We start from the raw sequence: 24,754 nt of genomic DNA on the forward strand, positions 1-24,754 counted from the left end.
TATCGCACTATAGCGCTATAACGCTCGTAGCCTGACGTTCCCAAAAAATTTTCAGCCCCTCCTTCCAGGTTGTAATTGCTATGGGATGCTGTTTGAAATCCCCAGTAGCGATTCCAGGAACGTTGGCCGTTTTCATGACTTTTTTTGCTGGCTGCCCCACAATCTCCGTTTGTTTGTTTTTTTAAACATCAGGCTAAAAGGATTCTAGCGCTATAGCGCGATATCAGTATGGTGCAAGAGTACTGACATTGGGATGCCTGGGCTCCATTGAGATTTTTATTTTCTGTTTTGATACGTTGTTATCGTGCTATAGCGCTATAACGCTCGTAGCCCGAAGTTTCCACCCCCCCAAAAAGCTGGAGATGGTGTGTGCAAAAAGGGCCAGTGCTCCTGGAAGCGAGATAAAAGCAGAACAGTGTGAAATGGCTCGCTTCAGACACGGAACCCTGCCGGAAAGAAAATCATATGTCTGAAATTCCCATCCCTATCCCTCATTACTCCAGGGCGGCACAATACCGATTTTCTTCCGGTTTCCACTGGTAAGTGTGAAAAGCCCCTGTGATCATTGATCTCCAGATGGCCAAGATCAGTTTCCATGAAGAAAATGGCTGCTTTGGAGGATGGACTTGATGGCATTGTACCTTGCCGAGGTCCCTCCCCTCCCCAAACCCCACCTTCTCCAGGTTCCATCTCCTAAATCTCCAGGTATTTCCCAACCGCAACCTGGCAGCCATGTTTGATGGTCCTACATCTAACCCATTCACTGTCATTTCTATAAATAATCAGTTAAAAACCCTTTCACTCCCACCCTCTGTCCCTTCTACACCGCTCCCTTTTAATCGGCTCTTTTTCCTTTCCGTGCATTGTTTTCATTTAGACTCTTCCTTTTTTGGGTTTCTTCCTCCCTCCTGGGGCTGTATTGCTGAGACCTGCAAAATATTCACATCTTTCTCTTTGACACTGTCTCTGTACCAGGCTGAGGTGTAGGCACATTGCAGATTATTTATTTCTGTTGGCCTGCTAAGTTCAACGAATGCATTTGCTCTTTCTTTAGAAGCCTGCGCTTCGACATGTCTTGCTTTTCTACCTGGGACATTTGCATAGCACAGTGGGGTGGGGGGGAGTCCCAAAATTTTTGCACTGAAAGGTTCTACCAAGAGAACGGAGGATTGAATTGGAAAATAAAATGCTAGGGGGCAGGGCTCTTTTTTGTGTTAAAAAAGCCCAGCAGGAACTCATTTGCATATTAGGCCACACCCTCTGGTGGCACCATTGTTTCACATAAAACTTTTTTGCAGGGAAATTTCACCAGGAACCGGACCTAGAGGAGGCAGAGGGGGGCACCAAGTTGGGTATGGAGTCCATTCTATTCTATGGGCCCGTAAGATAGAATGGGCCCTTAAGGGGGCATCATTTTTTTAATTTTGCCTCTCCTCAAAAAAACATGTAGATCTGGTCCTGCCAGGGACTTATTTGCATATTAGGCCACACCCCCTGACACCAAGCCAGCCGGAACTGCATTCCTGTGCATTCCTGCTCAAAAAAACCCTGCTAGGGGGAATCGATGCTTAAAACTTTAGGGCAAGGAAATAAAGGGCAGCTCTTCCCCACACACCCCTGATGTAGCCAGTCCTCCAAGATCTTACAGTAGGCCCTGTACTAAGAACCCTGTAAGCTCTTGGAGGATTGGCTACATCGTAGGGGTGTGTCCTAATATGCAAAGGAATTCCTGCTACAAAAAAAGCCCTACGCCCCCCCCTCCCCAAAAAAACCCACTGGTTCCACTGACCCTTCAGATGGTACATCTTCAGTCCAGAGTAAGTTCAAAGGGAAGGGGCAGACATGGTCATTTGCAGACATCTGGGACATTTTACTGGAGATCAGTCTCTTAGAAGCCAACAGGTCTTCAGTTCAGCTGGGTTTTGTGGACTAGGCTGCTTGAATCCTTTCTAATAGGATCCATCACCGCTGCCTCCATAATCCAGCCATGAAACACGTCCTCAATTCCTGGAAAGGCTGCCTTCATTCTCACCGTGTCTGTTCTCAGGAAATCTGCAGCAGCCCAATAATCACTCGCTTAGACGTTTTTCATCTGCATCACGAAGGGTTTGGGGGGGCCAGGTTAGAAGATTTCTGCTTCGAAATCTCCAGCGAGCTATTATTTGTGTCCTTCATCTTAGCTTCTTAAAGGTGGTGTTTTCTCTCTGTTGTCTTGCCTGATGGATTCATTGGAACTCTCTGGGGTGAGGAGGGGAGACCAGCTGGAGGCCGCAATTAGCGAAATGCAGAAGTCTTCTGCACTTTCAGATTCTGCTGAGTCGAGCAGCTGTGTCCAAATTGAGGCCGTTTGAGATTCCAGGTTGGAGCTATGGGGCTGAGGCTTTTGGTTCGTGGAATGCCAGAAATGAAAGCAGCGAGAGCTCCAGTGCTCATGGAGATGATTAAAGAAAAAGAAGACTGCAGATTTATACCCCGTCCTTCTCTCTGAATCAAAGACTCAGAGGGGCTTACAATCTCCTATATCTTCTTCCCCCACAACAGACACCCTGTGAGGTGGGTGGGGCTGAGAGAGCTTGCACCGCAGCTGCCGTTTCAAGGACAACTCCTACGAGAGCTATGGCTAACTCAAGGCCATGCCAGCAGCTGCAAGAGGAGGAGTGGGGAATCAAGCCCGGTTCTCCCAGATAAGAGTCCGCACACTTAACCACTATACCAAACTGACCTGGGCTGCGACAACGTGTTGACCCAAAGCAAAGATTCGCGTTGTGCCTTTAGTACAAGATTATTGATTCTCCCTTGGGAAACCGTTCATGCACGGCTGTATCTGCTAAGGATTCCCTTGCACGCGTGCAAAAGAATCCCAGTTGTTGCACGGGATTCAGGGTCACACACCACTATGCACTCTTTGAACATGGCAGATGTGGGTCAAGGTTGTTGAATGAATTGAAAGCACAGCGTGGAGTGTGCCAACGGCGGCCAAGTTCCTGTCAAGGCACTGAGCCTGCGCTTGGTCCATACCATGGATGGAGATTCGCACTCTGTTTGTTCTGTGTCATTCAGTAACTCTTCATCACCCACCAAATGCAAAAAAACCGACAGAGAGATGTCATTGTAACATAACTAAAGCTGTCGTTTTAATCGAACACTTTGTCAAGAGCCAGTTTGGTTCATTGGTTAAGAGTGGCAGACTCTAATCTGGAGAACCTGGTTTGATTCCCCACTCCTCCACATGGAGCCAGCTGGGTGACCTTGAGTCACTCAGAGTGATTCTCTCAAGAGCACTTCTCTCAGTGCCCTCACAGCCCCACCTATCTCCCTGGGTGTTTGTTGTGGGGAGAGGAAAGGAAGGAGATTGTAAACCGCTCTGAGACTCCCAAGTGAAGGGCAAGGTATGAATCCAATTCATCATTATCATCATCATCACCTGAAAAGAGAGCCAGTTTGGTGTACTGGTTAGGAGCACAGACTCTTATCCAGGTTTGATTCCCCACTCTTCCACATGCACCTGCTGGAATGATCGTGAGTCAGTCACAAGTTCTCACAGAGCTGTTCTGATTAAGGGTAGTTCAGGGAGAGCTCTCTCAGTTCCACCTACCTTACAGGGTGTCTGTTGTGGGAAGGAATAGGAGATTGTAAGCTGCTCTGAGACTCCTTCAGGTAGTAAAGGGTAGGATATAAATCCAGTCTCCAGCTCCTCCTCCACCTCTTCTTCTTCTTCTTCTACAGTTCGTGTCACTATTTCTTTCCTTACCCATTTCACCAGTCTTCTCCTTGTTATTGTATTCTATTGTTCTGTAACTATATACATTTTAATGTGGAATCTGAATAAACATAAATAATTATTTAAAATGCCGGCAGGTAGAAAACAAGAAGGAAGGTTTTAGTCATCCTGATAAGCTGGTTTTCTATGCAGAGGGATTTCCGCCCCCCCCCCCCCCGAAAGATTCAGTCATGTGACACTCCCCGGACTCCAGGTCTGAAGTGCCAGACAGTCACAGGTTTTTGGTCTTAGTGAGAAATTGCTCTAAGGCCCAAACTAGATGTTTCGCCTTGGGGAAATTGAAAGGGAACGTGGAAACCGCTCCTTCCCCCACAGTTTGGTTCCCAGCACAATTGGGACACTAGGCACATAGGAGCTTTAGTTCCTCAGCCTCAGCTTTGACTGTGCAGAGATCAGGGTTAGATCGGGGAAACCCGGGCCCAGCTCAAACTACAGATAGCATCTCGTTTTAGCCTCAGTTTCTGTGCCAACCCAGTCCTTTCATGCATCTTGTTACAATGCTGTGACATTTATCCTCTGCTTGCATCTTGGAAGCTACTTCCGTTCCCGGTACTGATGCCCAAATAATGTCAGAATGGGTCCCGCCCCCACCCCCCAAAATGGATTTGACCAATGGATATCATGAGTCCAACCACCATAGAGCCAATCCGATATCTCCAGACAAGCCTGACGCAGACTATGTCACACATACGCTCATCAAGCCCTCTTTACCACTACAGCCCTTCCCCCAACTTATCCATGGTCCATGCTGATGAATATGCAAAGCAGCATCCATATCCACAGGGGCTACATCACCCATTGCTACCAGCAGTTCTGGGTACAGCAGCACATTCCTGACGTAATGGGTGTCTTTCTTCGGTCCCCTGTGGTTGAGTTCAGACCACCATCTCAGGGCAGCGGTGTGCCACCCCAGAAGTGAGCCAGCAGAAACCGGAACACCCCAGAGCTTCCAGATGGCCCAAGAAATAGGGATGGGCCACAGGTGCCCCAGGGGAAGCATCCAGAGCGCTCATGCGCCCTGTCTGCAGCTCCCCAGGTGCTTTCCCGGCACTTCCCAGCAGTCCAGACACCCAGGGAGGTGCCTCAGATGTGCTAAAGTGGTACCTTTTTGAGCCAGCTCTTGGTAAGTCGGGGATTGGTCAAGGGCAGGAGCTGGGTGGTAGGCACAGCACCGGCCCGAGGTTGCATGGCACCCCAGGCAGACTGGGTGGCCTGTTGCCCCCCTCCACAGCATCCCGCACCTCCCCCTGGTGCCGCACCCCCCCTTGCTGCCTCCTCCCTCCCTTCCCCACCCCAGGTCAATTTCAATGACTGGAAGGGAGATGGAGCGCTGCTTCCCGCTGCGTAAAGGCGCCCCCCTGCTGATCAGTGGGGGGCGCCTTTACACAGCCGGGAGGCACTCGATAGCCCTTCCGGACATTGAGGAAGAGGCACAGGGGGGCAAACTCGGTGTTTGCCTAGGAGGGAGGCCGAATTCAGTGCCCCCACCCTGCTGGCACCCTAGACAACCATCTAGTTTGCCTAGTGGGCAAGTCGGCCCTGGGACACGCTTTTGGGAGGCACTCACCGGTGATCCCTGGAGTGCCTTAAACCGCCCATCTGAACCCAGCCTATGTGAGTCTTCTCCACTGCCACTTACAGGTAAGGGGATGGAACAGAGGGGTGGGCCTGCACAGGGGCATCATGGTAGAGGTTTCATATGCCACACAGGCCCCAGGTTATGTTGCTCAGAGACTGGAGGACATCCAGCCACCTAAACCGATTCGTGGTGCGGATTTGGGGGTGGAGCAGGCCCATTCCTATGGTGAAGTGTCCCCCAACTCATCACAAATGGTTGCCCGTCGGTTTGCCAGCTGGCTGGAGGGCAACAAGTTCTGTCTCTTTGGGGGTGGAAAATGCTATCCAATTGCAGCTGGCTTATGGCGATCCCTCATGGGGGTGTAATCCCTCATTAGGCTCCGTGGCGCAGAGTGGTAAAGCAGCAGTACTGTGATCTGAACTCTCTGCTCACGAGCTGAGTTCTATCCCAGCGAAAGCTGGTTCAGGGAGCCGGCCCAAGGTTGACTCAGCCTTCCATCCTTCCGAGGTCGGTCAAATGAGTACCCAGCTTGCTGGGGGGAAAGGGTAAAAGACTGGGGAAGGCGATGGCAAACCACCCCGTAAAAAGTCTGCTGTGAAAACGTCGTGAAAGCAATGTCACCCCGGAGTCAGAAACGACTGGTGGTTGCACAGGGGACCTTTCCATTTTTTCCCATGGGGGTGTGAAGAAGACCAGAGGCGGTTTGCCGTTGCCCATCTCTGCATAGCAATCCTGGACTCTTCCTTGGTGGTTTTCCATCCAAGTATTAACGAAGGCTGACCCTGCTTAACTTCCAAGATCTGACCAGATCAGGCCATCCTGGGCCATCCAGATCTCTGTCTTTAATAGAGGCTCAATGGAATGGTATTGACCAGGTGATGTTATTACCTGAAAGGCTTTGGCCGCTCGTTTTTACACCTAGGTCTCTATAAAAGGGACAGGACATCCCTCTCCAGGCTTGCTGGCATCCCTTGTTGCCTCACTGATGCATTCCCCCCCCCCCATTTTTAGCATGCTCCTCTATCGCTTTTGAACCTTCTCTAGATATTAAGTGAAATGCATTGTGGGGGGGAGAAATCCACCCTTCTCTACCAGCAGAATCATTGTTGGCTTGCTTTTGTTCTACAGCATCTCCCATAAGAAGACTGATTCATCTTTATTCCCTTCTTCTTTCCTTCTCACCGTTTGCCCCTATGTCTTCCCTCCAGAAGTTTGAAGAGACCAGCCTTTCGGAAGGAAGTACGGTGGATTTGGCAATCCCGCCAGATCTTCTGGAACAGATGCCGGAACTGGCAGAAGAGATGATGGAGCCTGAAGACTGCTTCCCGGAACGTAAGCATGAAGCCCTCTTTCTTTTCCTCACTGTAAAATGTCAAGAACAAGTCAGAAGCTTACTGAGTGCATCTTGGGGCTGCGATGCAGAATCGGAGGAGTCGCATAGGCGGTTGAGTCACTTTAGACCAGGGGTAGGGAACAGTGGCTCTCCAGATGTTTTTTTTGCCTACAACTCCCATCAGCCCCAGCTATTGGCCATGCTGGCTGGGGCTGATGGGAGTTGTAGGCAAAAACATCTGGAGAGCCAACGTTCCCTACCCCTGCTTTAGACAATAAATGAGGGTTGCATATTGGAAAAGGAATGGGTTGATTGACAATTACAGGATTATTGATTCAAGGTCTTTCCCGGTTGTGTATTTTCTTGGATCAGACATCTGTGGTTGATGGGTCTGGTAGCATTGCAATAGGAAATGGTGTTTTCACCTAACCTTAGCTTGAGGGACATGAATCTATATCTGTGTAGAGGTATGAGGACATAGGTGTGTAGGAGGAGAAGAAGAAGTACATGAATCTGTATCTGTGTAGAGGTATGAGGACATAGGTGTGTAGGAGGAGAAGCAGAAGTACATGAATCTATATCTGTGTAGAGGTATGAGGACATAGGTGTGTAGGAGGAGAAGCAGAAGTACATGAATCTATATCTGTGTAGAGGTATGAGGACATAGGTGTGTAGGAGGAGAAGCAGAAGTACACTGATTAATCCCTTCCTCTTGGGATGTCAGCCTTCAGGTGGGACCTAGGAATCTCCAGGAATTGCAGCTCATCTCCAGACCAATGTTCCCTCTAAGCTGTGGAATCTTACGAGCAAAAATTCTACTTCTTGAACTACTAGCAATAAAGGTGTGAGCTACTGCATCAATTAGTTTGCTCCGGGGCCATATTTCCTGAGCTAAGAGAAGAATATGTGAGCTGGAGGCTAAAAAATTATGAGCTAGCGGAGGGAACACTGCTCCAGACTGTAGAGATCAGTTCCTTGGTGAAAGTGGATGTTTCAGAAGGTGGATACTATGGCATTGGGCCCCACTGACATCCCTGTCCTCCCCAACACCCACCCCAAATTTCCAAGAGTTTCCCTGTCTGGAACTGGCAACCCCGTACCACCTGTCCCCCAACCAGTGACCCCAGAGGTACCGTATTTTTTGCTCTATAAGACACACTTCCCCCCCCCCCCCAAAAAAAAGTGGGGGGAAAGTGTGTGCGTCTTAAGGAGCGAATACTGCAAAAAATTCACACAAACACCTCTAAATTCACACAAACGCCTCTAAAAACTAGGTGCATCTTATGGTCACTTGGCAAACATAACAGCTTAGGCACCTATAAACCGAATGCGCAATAGTTCAGTTCAGACATAACATGTTACCATAGTTTGTCCAAATTACGTAGTTTGTCAGAACTACAACCTGTTTGTGAAACCACAATTTGGCAGGCAGGTGAACTTTTAAATCCTTAAAACAATGTTTGAGTCCAGTGGCACCTTTAAGATCAACAAAATTTAATTCTGGGTATACGCTTTCATGTGCATACACACTTTGAAGCTTAATTCTAGGTATAAGATTTCATGCACATTCACACATAAGAGCATAAGAGAAGTCATGTTGGATCAGGCCAGTGGCTCATCCAGTCCATCACTGTGTCACACAGTGGCCAAAAAACCCAGGTGCCATCAGGAGGCCCACCAGCGGGGCCATAAGAACATAAGAGAAGCCATGTTGGATCAGGCCAATGGCCCATCCAGTCCATCACTGTGTCACACAGTGGCCAACAAACCCAAGTGCCATCAAGACATCCACCAGTGGGACCAGGACAGTAGAAGCCCTCCCACTGTGCCCCCCCTCCCCCCGCAAAAAGCTGCAAGAATACAGAGCATCACTGCCTCGGACAGAGAGTTCCAACAGTACGCTGTGGCTAATAGCCACTGATGGACCTCTGCTCCATATGTTTATCCAATCCCCTCTTGAAGCTGGCTATGCTTGTAGCTGCCACCACCTCCAGTGGCAGTGAATTCCATGTGTTAATCACCCTTTGGGAGAAGAAGTACTTCCTTTTAGCTGTTCTAACCCAACCGCTCAGCAACTTCATTGAGTGTCCACGAGTTCTTGCATTGTGAGAAAGGGAGAAAAGTACTTCTTTCTCTACTTTCTCCATCACATGTATAATCTTGTAAACCTTTGTCATGTCACCCCTCAGTCAATGTTTCATCAAGCTAAAGAGCCTCACTTTGAAGTTTAATTCTGGCCATAAACTTTCGTGTGCCAGCACACTTTGAAGTTTGATTCTAAGCATAAGTTTCCATGTGCACGCAAAAAGATCTGGCCTGTATCCTGACCTAGCCTGCTTTGTGGTAAGCACACCGTTGAGTAAAGATAGTTTTTTCAGAGGGCTGCCATGTTGGTCTGCAGTAGAAGAGCTAGATTTGAGTCCCGTAGGACTGTAGAAGAAGAAGAGGACTAGATTTATACCCCCGCCCTTCTCCCTGAATCAGAGCGGCATACAATCTCCTTTATCTTCTTCCCCCACAACAGACACCCTGTGAGGTGGGTGGGGCTGGAGAGGGCTCTCACCGCAGCTGCCCTTTTAAGGACAACTCCTATGAGAGCTATGGCTGACCCAAGGACGTTCCAGCAGCTGCAAGTGGAGGAGTCGGGAATCAAACCCGGTTCTCTCAGATAAGAGTCTGCACACTTAACCGCTACACCAAACTGGCTCTACAAGATCCGGTTTGAGGAGGGGGTATGAGCTTTCAAGACTCAAAGCTTTGTTGAAGGGAACTCTGGCTCTTGAGAGCTTATGCCCTTGTTGATCTCTTTAATGCTACTGGACTAGAATCTAGCTGTTCTACTGAGTAGAGATGAAGCTAGTTCAGTCAACTGTTAAGTAAGCAGCAACAGTCTATACAAGAAGAAACAGTCACTAACAGCGCAGGCGACTCCACTCAATATATGCCCAGTGGTTGAGTAAAACATGCCCCCTTCAGTCGGCGACAATCCCTCCTATTGGTCTCTCCAGGATCCTTCATTTGCATTTCCTGGTAGAAATGCCTCATGTCCTGATTGGCCGGTTCCAAGAGAACAGCCAATTGGAATGAAGGCATCAGGATCCTGGAGAATAATGGAAGCCTGATTCAAGCTCAGGTGTACTAACAGTGAACGCTGAACACAACAAGTACATAGCATCAAGGACGTCTATGACTGAGCTTCACATGAAGCCACAGCAAAGCTAACAGCACAATTCTATGCAGCGTTACCTCCTTCTGAGTCCACTGAAGTCAAATTCAGAGTAACTAAGTTCTAAAGAACTCTGGGCTCAGAGGAGCTCTGCTTAGAATTGCAGTGACACCATAGTTAATAGGACATTAGCAGAATGTCTGTTTGCTCACAAAAATTAGCATTTGTCTTCTAATTTTTTATTCTGCCGGACTCTCCGGTTGTGTCTACTAAGAGATATAGGACACGAACCCATCATGGGTCTTTGTCCCTCTGTAAAAAAGCAAATTGTGCAGATGTGTCCACTCCAATTTAAATTCAGTCTCACAGGGAGATGATTTAACCCTTTAACCCCTTGCAAGGTTTTGCTAATAGAAACCGTGCTCTCTGGGCTGTTAGCGTTTTCAAGGGGAAAATAGGACTTTAAAAAAACTATTTTTTTCCTTTGCATTTTGCATTTTACAGATGTATTGAAACCTGTGAATTTCATCAGTTTATGTTTAGGTGATTGGGAGGGAAGGCAGCATGATCTCATCTGATCTTGAAAGATAAGCAGGAAGCAGGACTTGGAAAGGAGACCACCCAGGAAGACTTTGAAGAGGAAGGCAATGGCCAACCAGCTCTGCTTCTCACTTGCCTTGAAAGCCCCCTGTTGGGTTGCCATAACTCTTGGATGGGAGGCCACCAAGGAAAACTCTGCAGAGGAAGGCAATGGCTAGCCACCTCTGCTTCTCACTTGCCTTGAAAGCCCCCTGTTGGGTTGCCATAACTCTTGGATGGGAGACCACCAAGGAAAACTCTGCAGAGGAAGGCAATGGCCAGCCACCTCTGCTTCTCACTTGCCTTGAAAGCCCCTTGTTGGGTTGCCATAACTCTTGGATGGGAGGCCACCAAGGAAAACTCTGCAGAGGAAGGCAACGGCTAGCCACCTCTGCTTCTCACTTGCCTTGAAAGCCCCCTGTTGGGTTGCCATAACTCTTGGATGGGAAGCCACCAAGAATGACTCTGCAGAGGAAGGCCATGGCCAACCACCTCTGCTTCTCACTTGCCTCAAAAACCCCTTGCTGGGGTCAGCATAAGTCAGCTGCAACTTGATGGCACTTTACACGCACACACATTTAGGTGCTTAGAGGTTTGAGAGATGCCAGGTCTATAAAGTAGCATGGACTCAGCTGGGTTAAATCGAATGAGATTTGCCTTAAGAATTTGCCATCCAAACTCCAGTTTCAGGTCTGTGTCTTAAATGGTTCATGGTGCTAAAAATCAAAATATGAAATTTTGGATTAGAATTTTGAAAATGTGTCTGGTTTTGAATTTATGCAAAATGTTGGGATCTGCAAACACTCACAGGGCACTGCGATGAAAAACACATTTTTTTGTGACACACATTTATCACGTATTTGCATGCATATGCTCAGGGGTTGTTTTATCGAAAAACAGGTGGTGGAGCTCATCCAGGGATTGTTATGCAGCTGCAATGCTCTTCAATGGACAAGGAGGTGGAACTCTCAGAAAGGTTCAAGAGCTGTGCTCCTGTGAGCTCCCACTGGAACTGAGGCCTGCATATGCTTATCCTTTTGCCCATCACTGTGTACTTGCATTTTGCACAGAAAATTCGCAGTCACATCATGATATTATAGGCTTCTCGAACAAAACTTTAAATCTGAATATCAGATTTTATTCTGCTTAAGTCTGCCAGTTGCAGCACCAAGCAACTTATATTTTACCGGTACATACATCATATGATTCTAAAAACTCGTAACGCATTAAAGTAGTAGAGCAAATCCAGACTAACCCATTAGATTTTTTTTTGGCCATCACATTGCAACTGACTAGGTGATTCTATAAGGTTTTCAAGGCAAGAGATGTTCAGAGGTCGCTTGCCAGTGTCTGCCTCTGTGTACATATGAACATATGAACATATGAAGCTGCCTTATACTGAATCAGACCTTTGGTCCATCAAAGTCAGTATTGTCTTCTCAGACTGGCAGCGACTCTCCAGGGTCTCAAGCTGAGGTTTTTCACAACTATTTTGCCTGGACCCTTTTTTGGAGATGCCAGGGATTGAACCTGGGACCTTCTGCTTCCCAAGCAGATGCTCTACCACTGAGCCACCGTCCCTCCCCTTATAGCCACTGTCCCTCCCCGTGTAGTAACTCTGTGGCTGATTCCGCGCTCACCTTGCTCCGGGGCACACTTCCGTTTCTGTGTGGAGCAAGCTGGCGATTTCGCACCAGTTGCTCCATGCTGCCGTTTTGCGTGGGGCAAACCCACGATTTGCCACACCGCAGTGTAAGCCTGGTTTTTTTCAGGTTTACACTGTGGCACGGCAAATGGCGGGTTTGCCCCGCACAAAATGGCGGCGCAGAGCAAGTGGTGTGAAATCGCCAGCTTGCTCCACACAGAAACGGAAGCCTGCCCCGGAGCAAGGTGAATGTGGAATCAGTCTCGTATTCCTTGGAGTCCCCGCATTCAAATACTCTCCGGGGCTGAACCCCGCTTAACTTCTGAGAACTGACAAGATCAGGCTACCTTGCGCTATCCAGGTCAGGGCTTCCACTATGGTGACTCGATTTGCATTATTTATTTATTTTATTCAATTTATATCCCGCCCTCCTCGCGAAAGCAGGCCTCGGGGCGGCTTACATTTCCCTGCAGAGACATGAGATATGAAATCGCATTAAAATATAAAGACATAAACAAGTCAAACCATTTCAAGTGTTATGATGATCTGTAAGCTTTTTCTACTCTGTTGCTCCAGCTGGGTGTTCTATAAAAAGACTGGTCTTAGGTTCATGCTCGAGGTGGCCCAGTTGTTTCAGAGTCTGTTGTAGCCTGTGATCTTAATTTTTAAGTGCCTGATGGAAGAGCACCATCTTACAGGCCCTACGGAACTGTGCAAGCTCTCGCAGGGCCCTAACCTCCTCAGGGAGCTCCACCAGCTGAGGCTTCAACATTATGCCTAATGTTTCCATTTGCCTCTTCAGCACGAGACTGCCTGTTTTGAAAGGCATGGGGTGTCCATCCAAATGGCAGCCCTGCATTATATTCCGCTTCCCAACATAATGTGTATCACCTCTTACCTTGAATCCAGATGTCAATACATGCGTTTTCTCGTTTCTAGCTCTACAGCGTGAATCATGGGAAACAACATGTGAAACATGAACAGCAATGAACTAGCACATAAAATAAGTTCACCTAAACACTGAAAAGGAGGAGGAACTCAGAGCATTTTTCATTTTCATTTTTTTTTTCATTTTATTCGATTTATATCCCGCCCTCCCCACCGAGGTGGCTCAGGGCGGCTCACAACATAAAATTCTAACAATAAGATTAATGGATATTAAAATACATTACATAGTTTACAGCAGTTAAAGCAAGAAAACAAGAAAACGATCTATCAATGTGTTATCCTTCAACCTTCCTTTGGGGTTTTTCAGGTACCGGTCAGTTATATGCCAACTGGAAGAGGACTGTCTTACAGGCCCTGCGGAACTGCCCAAGGTCCCGCAGGGCCCTCACCTCTTCCGGTAGCTGGTTCCACCAGCAAGGGGCTGTAATCGAAAAGGCCCTGTCCCTGGTTGACTTCAGACGGGCCTCCTTTGGCCCGGGGATTTTGAGAACCAGATCTTAGCACTCTCTGGGGAACATGTGGGGAGAGACGGTCCCTAAGATAGGCAGGTCCTAGGCCATATAAGGCTTTAAAGGTAATAACCAGCACCTTGAACCAAACCTTGTATATTATTGGCAGCCAGTGCAGTCCGCAGAGCCCCGGCTGAATGTGCTCCCACATGGGGAGCCCTAATAACAGCCGGGCGGCGGCATTCTGCACTAGCTGCAACTTCCGGGTTCGGCACAGAGGCAGCCCCATGTAAAGGGCATTACAGTAGTCCAACCTTGAGGTGACTGTTGCATGGATCACTGTTGCCAGATCGTCGTGTTCCAGGAAAGAGGCCAGCTGCCTTGCCCACCTAAGATGAAAGAATGCGGACTTAGCAGTGGCCTCCATTGTCAGGGCAGGCTCCAATAGTACCCCCAAGCTCTTGACCTTGTGTGCCATTGTCAATGGCACACCGTCAAAGGCTGGTAGGGGAATTTCCCGTCCCGGACCACATTGACCCAAGCAAAGGACCTCTGTCTTTGCTGGGTTTAGTTTCAATCTACTCAGCCTGAGCCATCTAGCCATGGCTTGTAACGCCAGGTCCAAATTTTCTGGGACACAGTCATGCCGGCCGTCCATGAGTAGATAGAGCTGGGTGTCATCAGCATATTGGTGACAACCCAATCCATACCTCCGGGCAATCTGGGCAAAGGGGCGCATGTAGATGTTGAACAACATCGGGGAAAGCACCGCCCCCTGAGGCACCTTGCAATCAAGCGTGTGCCTCCGGGACAGTTCACCCCCAATCGCCACCCTTTGTCCCCACCATTGAGGAAAGAGGAAAGCCATTGTAAGGCTAGCCCCTGAATCCCCACGTCGACGAGACGGCAAGTCAACAACCGATGGTCAACCGTATCGAATGCTGCCGATAGGTCTAACAACATCAGTACCGCCAAGCCACCTCGGTCCAGATGCCGCTGAAGGTCATCCACCAGAGCAACCAGCACTGTCTCCGTCTCGTGACCCGGGCGAAAGCCGGACTGATGGGGATCGAGAACAGAAGTATCCTCCAGAAAACTGTAACTGCAACACCACTGCCCTCTCAATGAGTTTACCCAAAAAGGGTAAATTCGAGACCGGCCGATAGTGTGCCATTTCAGCCGGATCTAGCGTTGATTTTTTTCAGGAGAGGCCAGACACCCGCCTCTTTAAGAGGTGCTGGAAAATGCCTTTCCATCAGGGATCTATTCATGATATCCCGTGCAGGATATCTGAGTTCCCTCTGGTAAGCTTTAATAAGCCAGGAGGGGCAAGGGTCCATATCACAAGTTGTAGGGCGTGCAGACAAGAGGATCCTGTCAACTTCCTCCAGGCTGAGAACATTGAAACAGTCCAGAACACGATCCGAAGACAAGCACGGAGCCTCGGGTTCGCATACTGTCTCCAATGTGGTGGGGAGGTTGCGACGGAGCGACGCAATCTTATCTGCAAAGAAATTCGCAAAAACCTCACAGCCGATCACAAATTCCTTAGAATTTGGTCTGCCTTGTGGCAGCATTGTATTGAACAATTGTGCCGGGCGCGAAATTGCAGACGCAATCTTAGACGCAAAGTATGTTTTCTTTGCGGCTTTGACTGCCATCTCATAGGACTTCATAAACTCTCTATAAGATGTTCTATTCGCTTCGTCTCAAGTATGCCACCATTGCCTCTCTAGTCGTCTGAGTCCTCGCTTTAATTGCCGCAACTCCTGGTTGTACCAAGGTGCCGGCTTTGGATGAGGGCGCAGAGGATGCCTAAGTGCGATTTTATCGATGGCTCTGGAGAGTCTGTCATTCCAAGACTCCACCAGGTCATCCAAGGAATCGCCAGTAGGCCAGGGATCCCGTAGAGCCGTCTGGCTCCGTGGGCGAGCTAAAATATGCTCGCTGCCTAAATGGGCTTGGGGTGGGACATCCACACGAGCCTTAAGGGCATAGTGCTCCAACCATGGCACTGCTTCAGCAGTAATATCGTCCACTAAAACTCCCGCCGCAAAGACCAAGTCTAACATGTGCCCCGCCTGGTGAGAGGGCATTGTAACAATTTGGGAGAGTCCTAGCGTCGCCATGGATGACACTAGGTCCATCGCCTGACTGGAGGTCTCGTCATCGGCATGGACATTGAATTCACCCAGGATCAAAAGCCTCGGGTACTCCAATGCCCAGCCTGTTTCGGCCTCCACCAGGGACGGTAAGGCGCCAGCTGGTGCGTTAAGCGGTCGGTACACCAACCAGATCTCCAACACCTCCCCAAAGTCCCATGCCAGACCGGCACATTCAGTGCCCTTGATCTCCGGGGCCGGGACAGCCCAGAAGGAGTAAGCCTCTCGTATGAATAGAGCCACCCCTCCCCCCCGCCCGCCATCCTGGGGGGCCATCTGGGAGAGAGCTACGGTCTCCCCATCGCGCACCCAGGTCTCGGTCACGCATGCCAGGTCCATATCCTGCTCAAGCAGGAACTCCCGAAGGGTAGAGGTCTTATTATTTATGGGCCTGGCATTGCACAACACCAGTGACGGAGGCGAGTAATTTAACCTGGCCCCACTACCTGCCACTGTTGGGATGAGACACAGGCTGGAAGGGGATCGAGCACTGTCATGCCTCGGCCTCCTTCCCTTATAATTCTGCCTGTTCCCACCGTCATACCTTCCCCTCCCCAGGAGTACTGGAATCCCCAGGCCAGTCATCTCCTGCTGGTGTCCACCAGAACTTCAGACCGGTGAAATAGCTGAACCTACTCCCTGCTCAACCCTCCCTTCTCTAGCCAATCTATCAATTATGCTAACCTGCCAATAGTGTCTAATGGTTATTTAATTAAAACCCCCACCCCAAATCTACCCATTAATTCATTAGCTAAAAAATAATTAATTAATTAACTCCATTGGCTCCTTAAGTATAAAACCCTCCCAATCAATTACTCTTCCCCAATTAATTTGCCACAGATACAGTTTCCTCAAATTAGCCAATTAATGAAACAGTAATCTAATTTAGATAACCAATAAATTAATTTAAATAATTAATTTAAATTAGAGCAGAATTGTGTTGTTTTGGCAACAGCCCTTGGGTGGGTGGGAATGTTCTAGCTTCTGTCCCTCCCTTAGGTCTCATTATAGATGCTTCAACATTCTCCCCATCTGAATTTCTGCCCAGATTTTGAAGCTCTAGATCACTCGGCCCTGTTTGTGGAATGGCACCAAATTATGCTTTAGGAATGCAGCTTTGGTCCCTTTTTTGTGGCAGAAACTCCTTTGCATATTAGGCCACACACGTCTGATGTAGCCAATCCCCCTGGAGCTTACAGTAGACCCTGGAATAAGAGCCCTGAAAGCTCTTGGATGATTGGCTACATCAGGAGGGTGTGGCCTTATATGCAAAGGAATTCCTGCTAAAAACAAACAAACCTGGTGCCTTTTAATTCCTGGACTTCTTAAGGGCTGGTGCTTGTATGCAGTTTGTCAAATTTCTTTCCATTCTTCCTCATCTTTCCGCATAGATCTTACCCAGATCAACATGCACTCATGCGCATGCGTCATCTCAGAAGGGAATTGCAATGCTCTCGTGTTTGCCCATTCATCGGCATTCTCAGTTTGTGTTACATACATTATCATTCTTCCTTCTCCCATTTTATCCTCACAGTAACCTTGTGCGGTAGACCAAAGTTTGAGTTCAGTGGCACCTTTAAGACCAACCAAGTTGAATTCTGCAGGAATTCCCCAAACTAGAGTTGGAAACCCTAGAATCAAGGAAGGCATAAAAGCCACAGTAAAATTGCCTGTGTGCCAGTTCCAAAATTAATTTTCTGAATGAAAACTGAACGGAAGGCAGAGCGAAATTGGAGATGGAAATGGAGAGCCAGTTTGGTGTGGTGGTTAAGTGTGCGGACTCTTATCTGGGAGAACCGGGTTTGATTCCCCACTCCTCCACTTCCGCCTGCTAGCATGGCCTTGGGTCACCCATAGCTCTGGCAGAGGTTGTCCTTGAAAGGGCAGCTGCTGTGAGAGCCCTCTCAGCCCCACCCACCTCACAGGGTGTCTGTTGTGGGGGAGGAAAGGAAAGGAGATTGTGAGCCGCTCTGAGACTCTTCGGAGTGGAGTGCGGGATATAAATCCAATACCTTCATCTACCGCACAGGGTGTCTGTTGTGGGAGAGGAAGGGAAAGGAGATTGTGAGCCGCTCTGAGACTCTTTGGAGTGGAGAGCGGGATATAAATCCAATATCTTCTTCTTTTGTATGCATACAGCGCTTGAACATATGAACATATGAAGCTGCCTTATACTGAATCAGACCTTTGGTCCATCAAAGTCAGTATTGTCTTCTCAGACAGGCAGCGGCTCTCCAGGGTCTCAAGCTGAGGTATTTCACACCTATTTGCCTGGACTCTTTTTTGGAGATGCCAGGGATTGAACCTGGGACCTTCTGCTTCCCAAGCAGATGCTCTACCACTGAGCCACCGTCCCTCCCCTACTTCATCGGGTATTTTCGTCTTTGTTCTGTTGCTTCAGCCCAACACGGCTCCCCACCTGAATCTGTTTTCTTGTGAGGTTGGCTAGGCTGAGAATCACCTAGCAAACTTCACGATTCATCAGTTTCCCAAATTCTGGGTCTTCTAAATCCTAATCCAAATTCTAATCAGTACTACTCAATTAAATTAAATTAAATTATCGGATGCCATTCTTGGTAGAATAGCCAGGAGCTAGAGCGTTAGAGTGTTTGGCAGCTGCGAGTTCTAGCTCTTGGCATTGAGCAATGGGGAGTTAGATTTGTTTTTAGCAGCTGAGGGAGCTCTGAAAGAGCTGTGGCTGGCCCAAGGTCACCCAGCTGGCTCCATGTGGAGGAGTGGGGAATCAAACCTGCTTCTCCAGATTAGAGTCTGCCACTCTTAACCAGAGGGTCATTTTGTAGAAAAATAGGTGGTGTAGCTCATCCAGGGATTGTTATGCAGCTGCACCTACTAGGGTTGCCAAGTCCAATTCAAGAAATATCTGGGGACTTTGGGGGTGGAGCCAGGAGATTTTGGGGGTGGAGCCAGGAACAAGGGTGTGACAAGCATAATTGAACTCCAAGGGAGTTCTGGCCATCGCATTTAAAGGGACAGCACACCTTTTTAAATGTCTTCCTTCCATTGGAAATAATGAAGGATAGGGGCACCTTCTTTTAGGGCTCATAGAATTGGACCTCCTGGTCCAATCGTTTTGAAACTTTGGGGGTACTTTGGGGAGAGGCACTAGGTACTATACTGAAAATTTGGTGCCTCTACCTCAAACAGCTCTCCCAGAGCCCCTGAAACCTCCAGATCAATTCCCCATTATACCCTATGAGAATCGATCTCCACATAGGGAATAATGAAGTGCTCAGCAGACGTTTCCCTCCCCCCCCCCACCCCGTTTCTGGCGACTGAAGCAACGGATTGGCCTCTCTACTCATGAGTTGCTGCCAACTTCTTCCAAGTAACACAGACACCCCATCCCAAGAGGAAGCCTTTCAGTCGGAGACTGGAGCCTCCAAAGGCACATAGTCCTCTGGGGGCAGGGCTTCCCCCCGCCGGCCAGCTGTCTGGGGGCGGGAAGTAGCCTGGGAAAGCAGAAAAAACCCAGCTGGGACCTGGGGACTGGCACGCCCAGCATGTACTATTAAAGTGGACGAGGTAGGTGGGAAGGAGGAGGGAGAACCCTCAGAAAGCTTCAGGAGCTGTGTGTACACAGATGTGGTATAGGGGTAAACTGGGGAAGAAGAAGAAGAAGAAGAAGAAGAAGAAGAAGAAGAAGAAGAAGAAGAAGAAGAAGAAGATGATGATGATATTGGATTTATATCCCATCCTCCACTCCGAAGAGTCTCAGAGCGGCTCACAATCTCCTTTACCTTCCTCCCCCACAACAGACACCCTGTGAGGTAGATGAAGATATTGGATTTATATCCCGCCCTCCACTCCGAAGAGTCTCAGAGCGGCTGACAATCTCCTTTCCCTTCCTCCCCCACAACAGACACCCTGTGAGGTAGATGAAGATATTGGATTTATATCCCGCCCTCCACTCCGAAGAGTCTCAGAGCGGCTGACAATCTCCTTTCCCTTCCTCCCCCACAACAGACACCCTGTGAGGTAGATGAAGATATTGGATTTATATCCCGCCCTCCACTCCGAAGAGTCTCAGAGCGGCTCACAATCTCCTTTACCTTCCTCCCCCACAACAGACACCCTGTGAGGTGGGTGGGGCTGGAGAGGGCTTTCATAGCAGCTGCCCTTTCAAGGACAACCTCTGCCAGAGCTATGGCTGACCCAAGGCCATTCCAGCAGGTGCAAGTGGAGGAGTGGGGAATCAAACCCAGTTCTCCCAGATAAGAGTCCGCACACTTAACCACTACACCAAACTGCATGCATACAAAAGCCAGTAGGGTTGCCAGTCTCAAAGCAGGGCCTGGCGATTCCCCAGATCCCCCAAAACTGTAATCCCCCCAGCATTAAAACTGATCTCCAGATGACAGAGAGCAATTACCCTGGAGAAAATGGCTTCTTTGGAGAGTGGACTCTATGGAATCACATCTGCTCTCCCCACATTGCACCCCTAAACCTGCAGGAATTCCCCAAACTAGAGTTGGAAACCCTAGACTCAAGGGAGGCATGAAAGCCACAGCAAAATTGCCTGTGTGCCAGTTCCGAAATTAATTTTCTGAATGAAAACTGAACGGAAGGCAGAGCGGAATTGTGCATTCCTGGTAACCGTCAGCCAATTGCTTGAGACGATCTTTTTGCTTTTTTTCAGATTAAAATGTGTCGGCACTCGGTAACCTCAAAACTCTACCTGCCACCGAAAGGCGGGGATGTGGCATGACACCCGTGGGGAGATTTTCACTCGGTTTAATTCTGCAGCTCAGATATGCAAGGGAGCAGAGGGAGAAATCTCTTGAAAGGCCACACTGTTCAAAATGAGTTTCTGTTCCGGCTGATTGTTCCATAGGATTCTTCCCTGGAGCGTCGGGAGGGGGACAAGCAGGGGGAATAAGGCGAGCTGAACCGTCATCAATCTATGAGTGTGCACCTCCCAAAGAATTGTTGCAGTCAGAAACACACCTGATCAAAGAGGAATAATGCATAGGGAATGCAAGGCTGCCATTTGGATGGAGACCCCATGCCTTTCAAACCAGGCAGTCTCGTGTTGAAGAGGCAAATGGGGACATTAGGCATAATGTTGTAGCCCCAGCTGGTGGAACAAGCTCCCTGAGGAGGTTAGGGCCTTGCAAGAGCTCCCACAGTTCCACAGGGCCTGTAAGATGGTGCTCTTCCACCAGGTATTTGTAAATTAAGATCACAGGCTACAACAGATTCCGAAACCACTGGGCCACCTCTAGCATGAACCTAAGATCGGTCTTTTTATAGAACTTGGAACATTAAGAGTCTGGTTAGAATGGATAAAAGGAAGTACTTCTTCACCCAAAGGGTGATTAACATGTGGAATTCACTGCCACAGGAGGTGGTGGTGGCTGCAAGCATAGCCAGCTTCAAGAGGGGATTGCATAAGCATATGGAGCAGTGGTCCATCAGTGGCTATTAGCCACAGGGCATAGATGGACCTCTCTGTCTGGGGCATTGATGCTCTGTATTCTAGGTGCTTGGGGGTGGCACAGTGGGAGAGCTTCTAGCCCCACTGGTGGACCTCCTGATGCTACTTGGGTTTTTTGGCCACTGTGTGACACAGCGTGTTGGACTGGGTGGGCCATTGGCCTGATCCAACATGGCTTCCCTTACGTTCTTATGTTCTCTGGTCAGCAAAATGGCATGGGGGCATGAGGAAAGATGACTGAACGAGGTAACAGAACCCCTGGAGAGCATGCAAACATCCTTAGGTCCTAGGCATTTTTTTGGCAGTTCTGCTTAAACGCAGCAATGAAACATTAATTCTGTTGACAGCAACAGGCCCGGTACAGAAGTGCGAGCACTCCACCGTCTGTGATTATTTGTAAGCTCCTTTCCAGATGTTTTCTGTTTTCCAAGAAGCTTGCAAAATGGTGTTTCTTTTTTGCCTAGATAATGCACTCCGTTGATAAGACAGTGACCTACATATCATGATAAGTGGTTACAGATATTAAAAAAGAGAGCGTATCATAGCAAACATACTGAGTTTCCTTGCGGCAAGAAAACGGCTAAGGACAGAGTTATGTACAGGTGTGCCCTCATTGGGAATTCAGCATTGTTCAGTGCCGTGCAAAAGTTGATTTAAGTAGCAGTCAGTTGTTGGGATTGCCTGTGTGGAAAACGATTCGGAACCCGACACCACAAGAAGTTGTACAGGTTAAGTTGTCCTCCTTTGAGAAGGGGGGGGGGGGGGAGAAATGTGCTGGCAACAATGTGAGACGGTGGGTGCGAGAGAGAGAGAGCGCATTTAACCCTGGACGGAGGGCTAAAAACCAGACAAGAAGAAACCTCCTGAAATGCATCACCTCACAGGGTGTCTGTTGTGGGGGAAGAAGATAAAGGAGATTGTAAGCTGCTTTGATTCAGGGAGAAGGGTGGGGTATAAATCTGCAATTCTTCTTATAACAGTAATCATTCAGTGGGATTATCGGTGCTGTGATGTAATAGCTACCTCCCTTCAGCCGCTAAAATGAGCTCCTGCTGGGCGTTTTCTGAAAAAACAAAACAAAACACCATGTTTGCTTTCCAGAAGACTCTGGGGAGGCCCTTGTAGCTGTCCAGAAAAATGGGCTGGCTTTAAACAGGGTCACTCCTTGGTGGACTCCCCTACATTTGGGTAAACCCCTTGCTCTGTGGTTTACCAGGAAGCTGGGGGATGTGAAGCAGAGTGTGAGATTATTACAGTGTTGTTGCCAAAAGACCCAGAATGACTTAGACTAAGCCAGGGGTGTCAAACTCATTTGCTATGAAGGCCGGATCTGACATAAATGAGACCTTGAGGGGCTGGGCCATGTGTGTCATAAAATGTAATGCCAGGTAGTGGAGATATAAAAAGGACACAAACACAATTAAAGATTTTTTTTTAAAGAATGCTTAAAAGATCAGCACTCTTGCAATATTTTGTTTATTTAAGAGTTTCTGATAACTGACACCTCTTGCTCTGAATAATTGCATCAAAATCTATGGACAATGTCTGTGCTGTAGCAATCTTGAGTATGCTGTTCAGGCGTTGTTCAGGTGTGTGTCTGTAAATTGCAAGCTTACTTTTGATCTATTGATGTGCATTACAGAAATCTCATGGTCGATGCTTTGAACCTAAGACCCAGGGGAAAACATGACATGGCTGGGCATTGTGAGCTTTTGTACATAAGTTGCTTCATGTGCTGGTCAGCCAATGGAGAAAATAGAGGCTTTGCTCTGTAGCTCCTGTGCGATTGAGCAAGCCTGGCAAAGCAAGCTGGGATGGAGAAGGAAGCAAGAACGAGAGAGGGAAGCAGATGGCAGTGAGTTGCTCACAGGCCTGATAGGAGCCCTCCCAGGGCCAGATCTGGCCCTCGGGCCACATGTTTGACACCCTTAGACTAAAACATACAGCAGACCTGTGAGGTCACAGTGATGGCAGAGAAGGGTTTTTATGTATTTATTTTAGTTACTTAATCTCAGAGACAGAAGGGACCATCAAGGTCATCTAGCCTGACACAAAAATAATTTATCAAAAATCTGTTCTGTTGCAAGATCTTTTAACTCTGCTGATTGGAAATGTTCCCTGTCAGTTTCATTATCCCCTGATTCTCTGTTCACTCTGAAACTAAACTTGGGTTGAATTCCTGTAGCCAGGTTCGCTAATATTAAAGAAACAAATAATATTAACGTAATATTAATAAACATCATCAGTTCCCTTATTCTGTTTGACATCAGCCAACACACACGGTTAAAAGTGTCTGTTGATTTTTCTCTACAGAGCAATGCATTTCCCCTTGTAAATTAAGAATGAATTTTGTCTTTAAAACTAGCAAGGAAGATTTCTCTGTGGGTGCTGGAGGAAGAACATGGTTCATCACACAGCAATAGTCATGTGTGTGCCTCAGAGGGACACAGATGGTTTGCAGTTCCTGTTTTCTGTTCATCCCCACAGTCAAAAGAGAAAACATGCTCTTGGTGACCAAGCACATTTTCCCAGAAACATAGTTGTTACATGTGGTGTGACGCTGGTGAGGTGCCAATCTGAATATTTGTCATGAGTCATCTGCACCGTGGCTGCCTTTTTGCCTCACAGATCAGAACAGAGCATTCGTAAACGTGCAGCATATTTTTCCTAATGGCAATTACATGTAAGACTGTACCGAATTGTGGGGTTTTTTAAATTGACGTTTGGGTAGGAGCACAAAGTTTGCTCTGAGGGGGCAGCGTTCCCCAGGAAAATCTCCTTTTGTGACAAAATTGTAATCCAGCCCTCAGTCTCAGTAAAGTTTTTTCTGTGAGGCAGGAAGTATTGCACTCAGCACAAAGGTATACATCATATCTTTTCCCATCGCGTTGTGTTGTTACCTCATTACCCCCTCAGAAACTGGGATACAAAAATACGACATTTGTTTCAGAAAACACTGATCCAGGAAGGCATTTTTAAGTGCTGTTTAGAGATACACCACCACCACCACCCCAAAAAAACACCCCCATAATCTGCTGGTTCCTGGTAACCTAATGAAAATTTACCTCACCAAAACAAGATAATGTTCTAGAAACAGGAAAATAACCCTAAATACAAATATTAGTTGTTATTAATGCTGGGTGTTTTCTGCCTTGTTTACAAGTGTATTTTCAGAGTTCAGGCATTTGGTGATTTTGAAACACGATGTCTTTTGCTACCACAAACAAGGTTTTCTTTTCTTGTGGGACTCCACAATACAACCCATGAAAGTGTTTTTTTCCACAAAGTGTGATAGTAGTGCTTTGAAAAGACAAATTTGTTCATGTGCCACAGAGACAATTCCAAAATGGGCGCCCCATGCCTCAGGGCAGGGGGATAATTTCATCTAAACATTTAGATCCACATTCTAAGCTACACTTGGCTTTGAAAGGTCTTTGGAGTCTGGGCAAGGCAGGTTTTAGGGGAAGGAGGGACTTCATTGGTTTGCAACGCCATTGTGCCCCCTCCCAAGTAGCCATTATCTCCAGGGGAACTGATCTCTGTCATTCTCTGGATCAGTTGTAATACCACGGTATTTCCAGGCAGCACCTGGAGGATGGCAACCCTAGCTAGTCTCCCAGATTCAAACCTATCTCATAGGGTTGTATGAGCATGAAA

The 24,754-nt window shown here is 48.0% G+C and overlaps 1 protein-coding gene across 1 annotated transcript in view; it reads left to right on the top strand.

Annotated features, from left to right (window-relative positions):
* The window catches only part of LOC132578151 (sodium channel protein type 5 subunit alpha-like), a 431,998-nt gene that overhangs the window by 309,117 nt on the left and 98,127 nt on the right, over nt 1–24,754 (top strand). Inside the window, 1 exon segment of the mRNA XM_060248007.1 lies at nt 6,569–6,692. Coding sequence (XP_060103990.1) covers nt 6,569–6,692 — 124 coding nt within the window.

The sequence above is a fragment of the Heteronotia binoei genome, chromosome 10 (genome assembly GCF_032191835.1).
Source record: "Heteronotia binoei isolate CCM8104 ecotype False Entrance Well chromosome 10, APGP_CSIRO_Hbin_v1, whole genome shotgun sequence".
NCBI classification, from domain to species: Eukaryota; Metazoa; Chordata; class Lepidosauria; order Squamata; family Gekkonidae; genus Heteronotia; species Heteronotia binoei.